The sequence below is a fragment of the Hypanus sabinus genome, chromosome 7, assembly GCF_030144855.1.
Source record: "Hypanus sabinus isolate sHypSab1 chromosome 7, sHypSab1.hap1, whole genome shotgun sequence".
Classification (NCBI taxonomy): Eukaryota; Metazoa; Chordata; class Chondrichthyes; order Myliobatiformes; family Dasyatidae; genus Hypanus; species Hypanus sabinus.
Genome location: NC_082712.1, coordinates 155307124 through 155321539, shown reverse-complemented (window position 1 = coordinate 155321539; position 14416 = coordinate 155307124). Strand labels below are relative to the sequence as shown.

At 40.6% G+C, this 14416-nt stretch overlaps 1 protein-coding gene across 1 annotated transcript in view; it reads right to left on the bottom strand.

Annotated features, from left to right (window-relative positions):
* Positions 1–14416, bottom strand: part of lrp4 (low density lipoprotein receptor-related protein 4) — a 432001-nt gene that overhangs the window by 79665 nt on the left and 337920 nt on the right. Inside the window, exons 11-14 of the mRNA XM_059975983.1 lie at positions 13944–14069; positions 11501–11731; positions 4762–4918; positions 1556–1773 (exon numbers count right to left, since the gene is read on the bottom strand). Coding sequence (XP_059831966.1) covers positions 1556–1773; positions 4762–4918; positions 11501–11731; positions 13944–14069 — 732 coding nt within the window. The remainder of the gene's footprint in view (positions 1–1555; positions 1774–4761; positions 4919–11500; positions 11732–13943; positions 14070–14416) is intronic.

The window sequence follows — 14416 nt, the reverse complement described above, 5'->3', positions numbered from 1 at the left end:
CAACCACGCAGTAATAAGAATAATTTTCAAACCGACTGCCAAGTCTTCACCAATTAATTGTGTAACTTATTAGACTTCCCGATTTTTTTGGATGCCCAGCACTTGTGATTATATTCTGCAGAAACTATACATTGTCTTAAAAGTGCACATTGTTAAACTGTTACATTGATAAATATATAAGTAACCATACTTCTCTGATGGTTGTGAATGAATAATCCAATAAATATACCTAGCAGAAACAGATGAAATGCAGCTTAATTACAAAACAAATCAAACAAAAATACAAAACTGTGTTTTTTGTGTATGTACAAAGTATACATTACTGTCATATGTGTAGAACAACCTGCCTATTTATCTACGAGAGCAAAAAAAAGCAGGAAAATATGTTCAAAATCATTCCTGAGCAAACTAAAATTCACTACCAAGAAACAATCCTTTGAGGGATGGAAAACTGCATAATCGATGACATCAGAACATATTAACTGAAAAATAATAACCTTTTAATAAATCAGAAACTCAAAGAAAGAGGATAAAAACAATTACTCAGAAATTCACTGCTGGTTGACAGCACCAAACAGGTTACATATCACACCAACATGTTGTATGCTACTGAGCAAGATAAAGTCTAGGCCAGTGTTGTTATCTAAGAGGCAAGTTAAAATTATAATGTAAAACTAGTGCGAGGAAGGAAACCTTAATGCCTTGAGAAGCTTCGTATACATAGCTACAGAAACACTCAAGCAGGCCATAAATAGCTCCATGCATTAAAAGAAAGTTTCACTCTACTGTTAAACAGTTGACTTTAATAAAAATTGTAGGATCAATTGTTATACTTTTTCAAACTAAGCAAATGTAAGTGAAAGCTTTTTAGCGGGGATAACCACCTTCAAAGAGATTCCAAAAGCACATTACAAAAAGGATAAATTGAAAAACAAGATTGTTCCATAAATAATAACAACAGTGGAAACACCACTAAGTAGAGAGGCAGGGCAGTGTGCAGGTGACTGGAGATGATGGGCAATGAACTGATTGCTCGTTCCTCCTGAGAGGTGCTTCTTCCTTTGCTGCTACCTCATGAATGGAATGAAAGTGTCAGTCACAGCATTAATGCTCCTTGCCTAATTTGTTCTATTTCCTTTTTTTCCCTCTTCTAGTGATAAACCTCTTCAAAAAAACTCAAGTCATTGTACCTTTGCAATTTTCAACCAATTTCTTTACCAAACTATTAATAATCTAGACATTGGAAAACAAACTGACTTTTAAGTCAGTATGCACTTTCTATTATGTAACGGCCAGTGCCATCTTCAGTACAGTGTGACAACAACAAAACTGTACCAATCTATCTTTATTCTAGCAAAATGCAAATAGATATTTTCTTCTAAGAATAGACCTTTTCCTTATTTATTAGAAATAACTACACTCAGCAAATGAATTTAGCTTTAATTATGTAGAAACGAAAATTGACACAAGACATAAGAAAGTAAGTAATGCCACATCATTTGCCTTGAATCTCTATAATAAATCACCGTTTGATTGCAACAGGTAATGTACACACCTTGGCTTATCACTGCTTTCCTGTTCTGACCATCAAGATCTGCACGTTCAATCACATGATGCTTGGCATCTACCCAGTACATTTTTTGACCGGCATAGTCAATGGTGAGTCCATTGGGCCAGAACAGATGGGTGTCTGCAATGATTTTCCGGTTGGATCCATCCATGGCAGCATATTCTATCCGAGGAGTGTTGCCCCAGTCTGTCCAGTAGATGGTTCTGAAAATCGCAAAAGAAGGACCAATGCAACCGAGTGAAGAATAGATCACTTTTGTTTAAAGGAAATTAATTCTTACACAAGATTTTCTAAAAACAGAGAAAAAGAAAATATCAGGATCATTGAAACCTTACACTAAATGATAAGTAATTATGCTGCTATTTAAAGGAAGATGAACATTGTCATCTGGACTACATAATGCTGGCACACCCAGAGACAGGAAGATGATCAGTTTCTGAATTTAAACTGTATTAGATCACACGTATTAATTTTTTCAATGAAATTACAACCTGAACATGAAATCAGAGTCGGGATATATAATTCATCTGCATGAAATATGGGACTATTTTAGCTTAGCACGTTAGGCTTTGTACTGATAAAGATGAGTGGTTATTTTATCATGACATCCTGAAAGGTCTGTTTAATACTGGATTGATAAAGTCATCCTTTGTAACAAGTCTGTGAGCTTTGCGCTGATTTCTCCAGCTAGTCCGATGAACTGAGAACAAGGCCTTAGGTCTAATCCAGCTGCTCCAGTGATTCGAATCTAAGGACTCAATTTGTTTTGGAATACTGTTGCATGCTTCTATCGTCGGCACGATTTGTGTTTTCTCCCTCCTTTCTCTGCGCATTAGGTGCTGGTCTTTCGTTTTGTTAAATTGGGCTCATCGCACTCCTGGCAAATGGAAAAAGTGCTACACCTCCTCCCTCACTACCATTCAGGCCCAAACAATCCTTCTAGGTGAGGCGACACTTCACCTTCAACTCTGTTGGGGTCATCTATTGTATCTGGTGCTCCCAATGTGGCCTTTTGTATATTGGTGAGACCTGACATAGATTGGAAGACTGTTTCGCTGAGCACCTACACTCTGTCCGCCATGAAAAGTGTGATCTCCCAGTGGCCACCTATTTTAATTCTACTTCCCCTTCCCATTCCGACACGTTCATCCATGGCCTGCTTTACTGTCGTGATGAGGCCACACTCAGGTTGGAGGAGCAACATCTCGTATTCTGTCCGGGTAGCCTCCAACCTGACAGCATGAACATCAATTTTTCAAACTTCTGGTAATGGTCCACCCCACTCCTTTGCTATTCCCCATCCCCTTTTCCCTCTCTCACCTTATCTCCTTTCCTGTCCGTTGCCTTCCTCTGGTGCCCCTCCCCCTCTCTCATTCTTTCATGGCCTTCTGTCCGCCTTCTCCAGCCCTGCAGCTCTTTCACCAATTAACTTCCCAGCTCTTTACTTCACCCTCTATCCCAGTTTCACTTATCAGCTCATGTTGCTTCCTCCCCCCTCCCCCACCCCACCTCCTAACTAACTCTTCATCTCTTTTTCTCCAGTCTTGCTGAAGGATCTCGGCCCAAAACATCGACTGTACTCTTCTCCATAGATTCTGCCTGACCTGCTGAGTTCCTCCAGCATTTTGTGTGTGTTGTAACAACACACAGCTTGCTAAGTGTTGTGTGAAACTGAATTGAAGTAGTTAAGAAAACACTATACAATTTGTTTTTTTTTAAAAGGTGCCTTACAAAGAATAACAGCTCCCAACTGAACCACAGTCGGAATGATTAATTGAACTTGCTTTGCAGAGTTTAGCCAATAACATCATCATAAAATATAATGAGTAGCTGCAATTACTCAGTTTGCATGACATACTTCCGAAAATATATTCTTTGCTATACTATCCCACTGATACAAGGTACTGCTCCATTCCTGTAAATACTTATCTAATCATTCCAAAGAAACCAGGCAGCAATTGATTTTGAGAAGGTATAAAAATATGTACTAGAAATCAAAATGATGTTAATGAAGCTAGGAGTACAAACCAAAAGAATTGAAAAATGAGGGAGATCATTTAAGTATCTATTCCAAGTTAATCTGTTTTGTAAGCAAAACCAAAAAGTCTCTCTATAAGCACACTTCCTACACAATATTAATTAACAGATTTTGTGGAAGTTAAAATCACACCCCCTCGCCAATTATTTAAACCATTCTGAAAGCAATTGCGTTTGTGCAGCTGACACCAAGCAAGATATAATGAACAATTTTAAATGTTGACTATTGTCAAGAATCTGAAATAACATTTTGACAGTAAAACTCACTAATGTTTACAGATTGATGAGAAACTTCTCTTCACTGTTAAGAGATATAAATATACTTAAAATATTAGAGCTAAGTTAGCAGAGGACTGCATATGCTCATGGGAGAACATTTTACAGTGTAATTCCAACATCTAGTTAGATGACTTCAAATTACAGACAGTGGAGAATGTATTTGCGACATCCACAAATTAGAACGAGACAGTGTGACTAACCTTGGAGATTGGTTCAGATCTGTTGGTTAACTTGAGGCCATTTAATCAATGGTTGAAATGGAATTAATGAGAAAAGCCCCATCAAAATAATGACCTCAAAGTGTCCCAGGCAGGATATAAACCATCAGCACAAACAAGTCACAATGTCTATTTAGGGCTATTTAAAAATAGCCCAACAATATGTGGTCAGTAATAGACAGTTGAAATAACCAAGGCAAAAGAAGTAAATGAAATGAAGTCGGAGGAACTGAGATAATGAGGCAGACTAGTTGAGAATCTATCCAAGGCAAACAGATTTAAAGATCAGAGATTTTTTTTTATAAGCCACATTTGCAGATCTGACAGGAACGTTGGCACATTGGAAGCAGTACAACATTAAATAGTGATTTTAATTTACTGTGTATGAAATAAAGCATTTAGTCAGCACTAGGGACAGGGTGTATGCTGTCAAAATGACCTGTGGGACTGGAGTATGTTACAAAAAGCATGAGTCATTTGAAGAATTAAAATCAGTCTGGAGTTTAAGATTAGACTCTGTTGATAATTGCAGGGATAATTAAGTGCAGAGGTTACGATTTTACTTGTAATATATCACTCATTGGAATCAATCACAAGTGAAAAATGTATTATTTCGACAAGAGATTGAAATTGATTCATACTGAATCATTATCTTACCCTTCTATAGGATGAAGTGCTATAGCACGAGGTTTCTCTAAGTTTTGCCACAGAAGTACTTTTCGCTGTGTTCCATCAAGATTTGAGACCTCAATACGCGATGTCCCAGAATCTGTCCAGTATAACTTGTTGTGGATCCAGTCAATAGCAAGACCACCTGTATTGGTTTGAAAATTTGGAGATATTTTACAATTGCTTTCAGTATTCTGCTCTACCATTACTTCAAGAATCAGATCAAAAACCTCTTTATATCTACCAATGGAAGCAACAGACTTTTCAGTAACAATTCCCCACTGTTCAACTAATTATCCTGTTAAAGACAGTAAAAGGCAAATGATAGAACATGATGAATGATAAAAGTTGCCTTTGTCTGAGCAGTTCCAAACTTTTATAATTATTGTTGTCATTTCCTTTACCAGATCCAATTGAAAATAAACATTCCCGTCTCCAAAATATTAAAGATATAGATCGGAATAAACACTATTACAATTTTCTACAATGTCTTTACTGAACTTGTCAGTAATATCAACAAAAATATAAATAAAGTTCAAAGTTAGAAATTAGAAAATGACCACATACTTTAGGAAACTACACCCTTCCTCCTGAGCCTTATGGGTCAATGATTTCAGCAGATTTGAATCGTTATCTTAACAGAACCACACATAAACACCTGATATAGTCCACACTGAAACAAAACTGGCTTTGAGAAGGTGCAGGATAAGAGGCAATTTTCTGCCTCTGGGATCCACTACTGGTAGAGTGGACTGACAGATTCCACCCTTCCCAAATTTGTCATTACGTCTGAGACTTCTGCATTTAACAATATAAGCACTCAAGTTTGGGACGCACTGCTATTAAATTGCCCAAAATGTCTGGTTCTGCTCAGAATAACCTGCAAAAGGCAGCAAAAAAACAGACCCAATAAAATTTTCAGTGACGAATAAATATTGGCCAAATGAGTCCTGCTTCAAAACATTGCCATGGGACCTTAGCATTCACCTGAAATAGCAGGTGTTGCTATGGTTCAACTTTTTATTCAAAATACTGTAATTACAGCAACATAATACTCAGTCCATTGTGCCTTAGTAAGATTTGATAAATAAAAGATGAATTGATGAGGACTTTATTCCCTGGAGCAAAGTGGGAAGTTTGGAGTACATACCAGCCACCACATACAACCCTGAGATGCTTTTTCTGAGGGCACACTTAGCAAATCTATAGAATAGTAACTGTAAACATCCAGAACTGTAAACTAACTGTGCAAATGCAGATATAAAGTCCTTAAATGAGTGTAGCTATCCCCTTTGGTTCAAGAGCATGATGGTTGAGCATGGTAACTGTTCTTGAACATGGTGGTGTGACTCCTGAGGCACCTGCACCGTCTACCTGATGGCAGCAGTGAGAAAAGAGCACAAGAGAATGAGAAAAGATTTGGTAGAGGTATACAAAATTATAAGGGTAGGGATAGGGTAAGTGCAAACAAGCTTTTTTCACTGAGGCTGGGTGAGACTAGAACTAGTGGTCATGGGTTAAGGGTGAAAGGTGAATTGTTTAAGACGAACATGAGGGGGAAATCTCCTTCACTCAGAGGGAGGTGAGAGTGTGGAGTGAGCTGCCAGTGATAGTTGTGGATGTTGGTTCGATTTCAACATTTAAGAGAAATTTTGATAAGTACACAGCTAGGTGGAATATGGAGGGCTATGACCGGGGTACAGGTTGGACTAATAGTTTGATATAGACTAGATGGACTGAAAGGCCTGTTTCTCTGCTGCTGTGCACAATGACTCTGTGACTCTAATTCCTAGAGGTGTACAGCTTGTTACTGAATGATTTGCATCAAAACTTTTCATCAGCGCTCTCTTTAGTTTGAGCTGATTATTGTTCAAATGCAATGACGTGAACTTCCCTCCACAGGCACAACAAACTGCAGAGCTTTGTGAGTTGGGCCAGAATGTGGAAAGCTGAAGCTCACTGATCTAACCCATGCCTCATTAGACAAGCTGCAGATGCCAATCACGCATTCACAGGTGGTTTCATGAGGACAAGGTTGTTCTGGCTGTCTCCCAGTGGGTCGATTCTGCGGAACAGGATGATGGATAGATCAGGTGGTTTGAAACTGCATCAAGGTTCATGATCAAAGCCGGCTCCAGGGTAGAGCAGTCTTCTGCCATTTATTTTCTTTTTTTCACAGGTCCAGCAGTGCTGGGTGCCGGAAACACTCACAGAACAAAGTTGACACCGAGTCTGGCCGTCTTTCGTGTCAGCCGTGTTATGTTTTCCAGTTTACATCATCACCGAGAATTGTGCCACATGAAGGAAAGTTTAAATGGTTTGCAAATGTGAACCTGGTCAAATTTCAAAAGATAACCCAGGAAATTATAGACCAGTGAGTCTGACTTCAGTGGTGGGCAAGTTGTTGGCGAAGATCCAGAGAGGCAGGATTTATGAGCATTTGGAGAGACATAATCTGATTAGGGATATTCAGCACGGCTTTGTCAAAGGCAGGTCATGCCACGAACCTGATTGGATTCTTTGAGGATGTAACTCATTGATGAATGGAGAGCTGTGGATGTAGTGTATATGGATTTCAGCAAGGCATTTGATAAGGTTCCCCATGTGAGGCTCATTCAGAAAGTAATAAAGCATGGGATCCAAGAAGACCTTGCTTTGTGGATCCAGAACTGGCTTGCCCACAGAAGGCAAAGGGTGGTTGTGGATAGTTCATATTCTGCATGGAGGACAGTGATCAGTGCTGATCTGCAGGGATCTGTTCTGGGACCCCTCCTCTTTGTGATTTTTATAAATGACCTGGATGAAGTAGATTAGTAAGTTTGATGATGATACAAAGGTTGGAGGTGTTGTGGATCGTGTGGAGGGCTGTCAGGGGTTACAGCGGGACATTGATAGGACGGAGAACTGGGGTGAGAAGTGGCAGATAGAGTTCAACCCAGATAAGCATGAAGTGGTTCATTTCAATAGGTCAAATTTGAAGACACAATATAATATTAATGGTAAGTAACTTGGCAGTATGGAGGATCAGTGAGATTTTGGGGTCCGCGTCCATAGGACAGTCAAAGCTGCTGGGCAGGTTGACAGTGTTGTTAAGAAAGCGCACGGTGTGTTGGCCTTCATCAAATGTGGGATTGAGTTCAAGAGCCATGAGGTAATGATACAGCTATATAAGATCCTAGTTAGACCCCACTTGAAGTACTGCATTAATTTCTGGTCACCCCACTGCAGGATACCACAGAGAGAGCGCAGAGGAGATTTACAAGGATGTTGCCTGGATTGGAAAGTCTGAGAATAGGCTGATTGAGCTTGGCCTTTTCTCCTTGGAGTGACAGAGGATGAGAGGTGACCTGAGAGGGGTGTATAAGATGATCAGAGGCATTGATTGTGTGGCTAACCAGAGGCTTTGTCCCAGGGCTGAAATGGCTAACACATGGGGGCATAGTTTTAAGGTCCTTGGAAGTAAGTACAAGAGGGATATCAGAGGTAAGTTTTTCACACAGAGAGTGGTGGGTGCGTGGAATGCACTGCCAGTGAAGGTGGAAGAGGCGGATACAATATGATCTTTTAAGAGACTCTTAGATAGGTACATGGAGCTTAGAAAAATAGAGGGCTATGCAGTAGGGCAATTCTAGGCAACTTCTAGAGTAGGTTATATGGTCGGCAAAAAATTTTGGGGTGAAGGGCCTGTAATGTGCTGTAGATTTTCTGTGTCCTATGTTCGGTGTTCTGCATAGTGCAGAGTATTAATAATTATGCTCATAAGAGGTTTCAATTTAATTGTCATTGCACATCTAGACCTGATGACTCATTTCTAATGTAATGCATAATATTACTGCACACAGTAATCTTTCCGGAAAACCTGACCCATTAAGCAATGATAGTTCAATATCTTTCAAGTTTTTGAAACAATGTTATTTGGAAAGGGCAGGAGACTCCTAAAGTACAAAGAATAATGGAATTGAGTACTAATAAATGCCTATACTTGGTGCACGGTGTTGCCCAGGACAACATCCCATGCACCATCAATCTTCAGTCCACGCCACTCAGGGACTTGTGCTGATATTATTTTGTGACTGTATGTTCTCTTGTAACTAGGTGTGCTGTTTGTGATTGTATGCACTGTTTCACATCTTGGCCCCAGAGGAACACATTTTGTTTGGCTGTATTTATGTGTATGGTTGAATGGCAATTACACTTGAATTGCATTTTACTCTAAATAAAAATAACTAAATAGGGATGGGGATATAGGTCTTTACCTCTTCCTATCACACCTTGCCCATACTAGCATGCCCACACCTGGAGTATTGTGTGCAGTTTTGATCTCCAAGTTTGAGGAAGGACATTCTTGCTATTGAGGGAATGCAGCGTAGGTTCACAAGGTTAATTCCCGGAATGGCGGGACTGTCATATGTTGAAAGATTGGAGTGACTGGGCTTGTCTACACTGGAATTTAGAAGGATCAGAGGGGATCTGATTGAAACATATAAGATTATTAAGGGATTGGACATGCTAGAGGCAGGAAACATGTTCCTGATGTTGGGGGAGTCCAGAACCAGAGGCCACAGTTTAAGAATAAGGGGTAGGCCATTTAGAATGGGGATGAGGAAAAACTTTTTCACCCAGAGAGTGGTGGATATGTGGAATGCTCTGCCTCAGAAGGCAGTGGAGGCCAATTCTCTGGATGCTTTCAAAAAAGAGATAGAGCTCTTAAAGATAGCGGAGTTAAGGGATATGGGGAGAAGGCAGGAATGGGGTACTGATTGTGGATGATCAGCCATGATCACAGTGAATGGCAGTGCTGGCTCGAAGGGCCGAATTGCCTACTCCTGCACCTATTGTCTGTTGTCTACTTCTTAAAGTAGTCATGCTGAGGTAATCACAGAGATACAGTTTTTTATTACACAAAGTGTAGAGGTAGAGATGTTTAAGAAACTTAGATAGGCATATAGAAAAATAGAGGGCAATGCAGGAGGGAAGGGTTAGATTGATCTTAGAGTCGGTTAAAAGTCTGACACAACAGTGTGGGCCAAAGGACCTGTACTGTGCTATAGTGTTCAATGCTCTTTTAGAATGACAATTGTTTTGAAAGTAATTAATTATTTGACAAGAGTGTTCTCGCCTCATTTTATCAATTCAAAGATGCAATTAGTCCGGTATCATAAAGATTATTTTGCTGCTATTTTTCACCCAGTTTAACTTGAATAAGTGGCTCTCATGATATGAACTGTTAATTTTTTCTCAAGTGGAAATTGCACCCTCTGAATGCAGCTCTCTGCCGAGTGCCTGCAGTACATATGACCATGATAGAGCATTTGAAGGAAAGGGGGGGAAAAATGCCATTCAGTTTCCACCTACCATGGCAACTGAAATGGAATAGAATCAGGCCTCTGAACTGATGGCTGAGTATCGTTCCACACCATGTCGGCACCAATCTATTCCTCTATTATCGCTTATCTTATTTTTTACAACCAGCTGCATTTATCTTTATAGTGTTTCACTGTTGTGATTCCTTTCTTTTTGTCTTTCATGTTGGGGAAGCAAACCAACTGGCATTGTTTAGGCCTTTTGCCAATTGACTCCAAACAACAGGGACTGTGTGCAGTATCTCTGTACATCTCCAACAAGATGATAAGGTGGATATGCAGAACTTTAAACTTCCGTGACCTTTAGAGATACACATACCTGATATTATGCAGACAGTGCAAGCATCCACACCTAAAAACTCAAGTTATTGCTTTATGTGCATGACCATTTGTGGGGTGTGCAAGGAGGAGGGGGAGGCAAGGGGGCACACAGCAGTGTTGGGCTGGCATGGTAGCATAGTGGTTAGCAGAACATTCTACAGCGCCAGCGACCCAGGTTCAATTCACGCCACCGTCTGTGAGGAATTTGTACGTTCTTCCTGCGACCACTGAGTTTCTTCCCTCTTTCCGTACAAGGTGTATGGTTCAGTAGGTTAGTCGGTCACATGGGTGCAATGGGGCAGAACAGGCTTGTGGGGCCAGAAGGGCCTGTTGCTGTTATCTCTAAATAAAAATAAATAAATAGGGATAGGGATAGGGATAGGGATGGAGGCCTCTTCCCATAATGCCTTGCCTATTCTCCTTGAAGTTGTCACGCTGAAATAATCACCCTGATGGAATACACTTGCCCTCGAGGGAGTGCAACAAAGATTCAGGAAAATGGCTCTTGGGATAGCAGGTTTGCTATCTAAGAGGAGATGCAGTTAAACGGTTTATTCTCCAGAGTTAAGAAGAATGAGCTTCATTCTCATGAAACCTTACTGCTTGCATGCTTTCCGGGACTAAGGAGTCACATTCCAGGACCAGTGATCACATTCTCAGAATAAGGTATGAATACTTTAGGACTGAGATAAGGAGAAATTTCTTCACTCAAAGTGTGATGACTCTTTGGACTCTGACTCCGATCAGATCAGATGACTCTGTACCCAGAAAGGTACAGATGCTCAGAAATTGAGTTCATTCAAAACAGAGGTCAGATGTTTCCTGGATATTAACAGAATAATGTGATTGGGAGATAGGACAGGCAAATGGAGCTGAGGTAGAAGGTCAACCATGATCTTCTGCTCCCATTTCTTACTATCATTAAAAGACATTCATGTCAGAAGCCATTTTAATGAACACAAACAATATAACCAATGATTAGTAATATCGTACTTGGTTGTAATACTTGAACTAATTTTTTTACTCCATTATTTTTCGTGTACCTGGACTCTCGAGACCAGTTGACACAACTTCCTCAACGTTACTTCCATTCAGGTTTGCTTTCATAATCCGGTCCAAGGTCACATCGGACCAGAACACCAGCTCTTTGCTGTGATGGAAGTCGAGAGCAATGGCGTTCTCCAGGTTGTTCAGGAGGAGGGTGTATTCTGATCGGCGGGGTAGCACCTGACGGATATCAATCCGATTTGCAAACAGCAGCACCGGTTCCGGTCCTTTTGAGAACAATGATATACAGGTGAGTTAAAGATCATGCCATAGTCAAACTCAACTTTCCCAAGACATAAACACAAAAGATTGTACAGATGCTGGGAATTCAAGAATTCCCTTTCAAGAAGGAGCTAGATAGATATCTGATGGATAGGGGAATCAAGGGATATGGGGACAAGGCGGGGACTGGGTATTGATAGTGAATGATCAGCCATGATCTCAGAATGGTGGTGCAGACTTGAGGGGCCAAATGGTCTACTTCTGCACCTATTGTCTATTAATCCAGAGCAACACACAAAATGCTGGAAGAACTGTGCAAGTCGGACAGCATCCATGGAGAGGAATAAACGGTCGACATTTTCTGGTTGAGCCACTTCATCAGCACTCCTGATCACTTGGTTCTGATGAAGCGTTGTGGCCTGAAACGTTGGTTGTATTTTCCTCTCCATCGGTGCTGTCTGACCTGCGGGGGGGGGGGGGTGTGTGTGTGTGTGTGTGTGTGTGTGTGTGTGTGTGTGTGTGTGTGTGTGTGTGTGTGTGTGTGTGTGTGTGTGTGTGTGCAGCTTTCCTCACATCAATTACTGTTAAAGGATTTAAAAGGAACTTGTTTATACAGGGAGAAATGGAGCTCACTATCACCAGAGTTACATCGCCTGCTAGTTTAAGGGCCGTTTTTCCTAAGTATCCACACCATCTGGTGCCACTTGCTGCAAGTTACCTGCTCCCTGTGCGCTGGTCTCCATGAATGGAGTCACATCACCTTATGGCAGAGTGGCTGGAGATATTGGGTTGCAAGTATCCCTTCCTCTTATGCGCTAATGTTTCAAAGGCGGGGGGGGGGGGGGTGGAGGGGGGTGAACAGAGCAGTTTGAATCAACCCACCTTTGAAACCAAGGAATGATAACAACTTGCACTTATATTACATTGATTAGAACCACCATCTAAAGACGCACTGGTGGGTCGATTAATTGGACATTGCCAATTGCCCCGTGATTGAGGGATTGTTGGGCTGCACGACTCGAAGGGCAGGAAGGGTTATTCTGTGCTGCGTCTCAATAAATAACAAAGTAATGCTCCGAACAGTAAAAAGCACAAATATAGAAGCTGAAGGCGAATTATATGGAAAATTAATCTGGAAAAGATGCTTTCCTTTTGTTAAAACTTGCTACCATAAGCTACTAATAACACTGGACAACAAAGATTTTGCTTCCAGAATACCTTTAGGTGTTTCTTATGAATTTTGGGCTACTGATCATGAAAAACACCATGAAATTTCCCTATCACGCACCAGTTTTTGAAATCACTTAAGTTTATTATTTCAACTCATAATTCAAGTCAATTAAAATGTTGCCTACAATGTAAGCTAGAAAGTTTCCTATCTTGTCCAGGCATGCTTGGGCATGACTAGGCGGCGTGGCTGCTTCATAGCAGGACAGGTTTTGGGAATAATTATTGGGTTCAGGACTGTGAGGATGGGATTTACTATCATCAGGCTCAAAAATTTCTATGAGGGATTTTGATATTTGAGACAGATGCTTCCCAGAATAACTGATGCCAAGATTAAGGAAGCATTTTTGTTGTTCCACAAATCAAACAGGTCGTCAATGACAGGCAATTTGAAGAATTTCTAGTGGGACCGGAGAAAATCACACAGAAGGCATTCAAAGAAGTTGTTGAAATCTTTCTCGGCATCTACGGAGTATCAAACAATGCTGGTTGAAAGCATGATTCAAGCATATAAAACCATCAAATGCAACATGTCTCTTAAGATTAATTTTCTGCATTCCTATTTAGACCTCTTCCCTGCAAATCTTGGTGCTGTTAGTGACGAGCGTGGTGAAGGGTTTCACCAGGACATTGTGGTCATGGAGAAAAGATACCAGGGCAACTGGAATCCATCAATGCTGGCGAATTATTATTGGACACTCAAGCAAGAAGCCTCAGACACGGAGTACAAAATCATTAACAAAATATTTTTAACTTAGTTGAACTATTGCAAAGCATCAGCACCATTATGCAATTAAACACATTATATTCAATAAGTTAATTTGTTGTTTCTCAAAAGTCCTACGTGATACGAGTAGTCTGAAATGATATTTGTGTTAATCTTCAAGCAGTCTATCATAAACAAAAAAAAATTCTGAGGAAGAAACATTTTTGAAAAAATTTGTAGTCCAGTGTAATAAATCATCTAAACGAGTAAAAGCATACACGCACCTAGAGCTTTGCAGCCACGTTTATCAGGACGCAGTTCATATCCCTGGACACACCAGCACTGGAATCCTCCATCTAAATTGGTACAACCTTGGCTGCAGTATCCATCTTCAGCACATTCATCGATGTCTGCAGAGATCAGCATAACAATACCCTTACTGCACCATGCCATGCTAGCAGAGAGGCAAGTTAAATTGGTTTGGAAAGCATCCCCTTCACTCTTGATTAAATATCACTGCAATATTCCTGATTGAGAGTCCGCTCTGAGGCTGTTGAAGGAATGGATTAGCAGAGTTCTACACAAGAGAAACAATGTCGATACCGGTGGTGTTCACTTTTGTCCATTTGAGGTCCCTTTCATTCTATCCATGACACAGCAGTGAGTGGTGAGTGTAACAATATTATAGGGCCAGTGACCCAGGTTCATTCCCCAGCCCTGTCTGTAAGCAGTTTGTATGCTCTCTCCATGATTACAG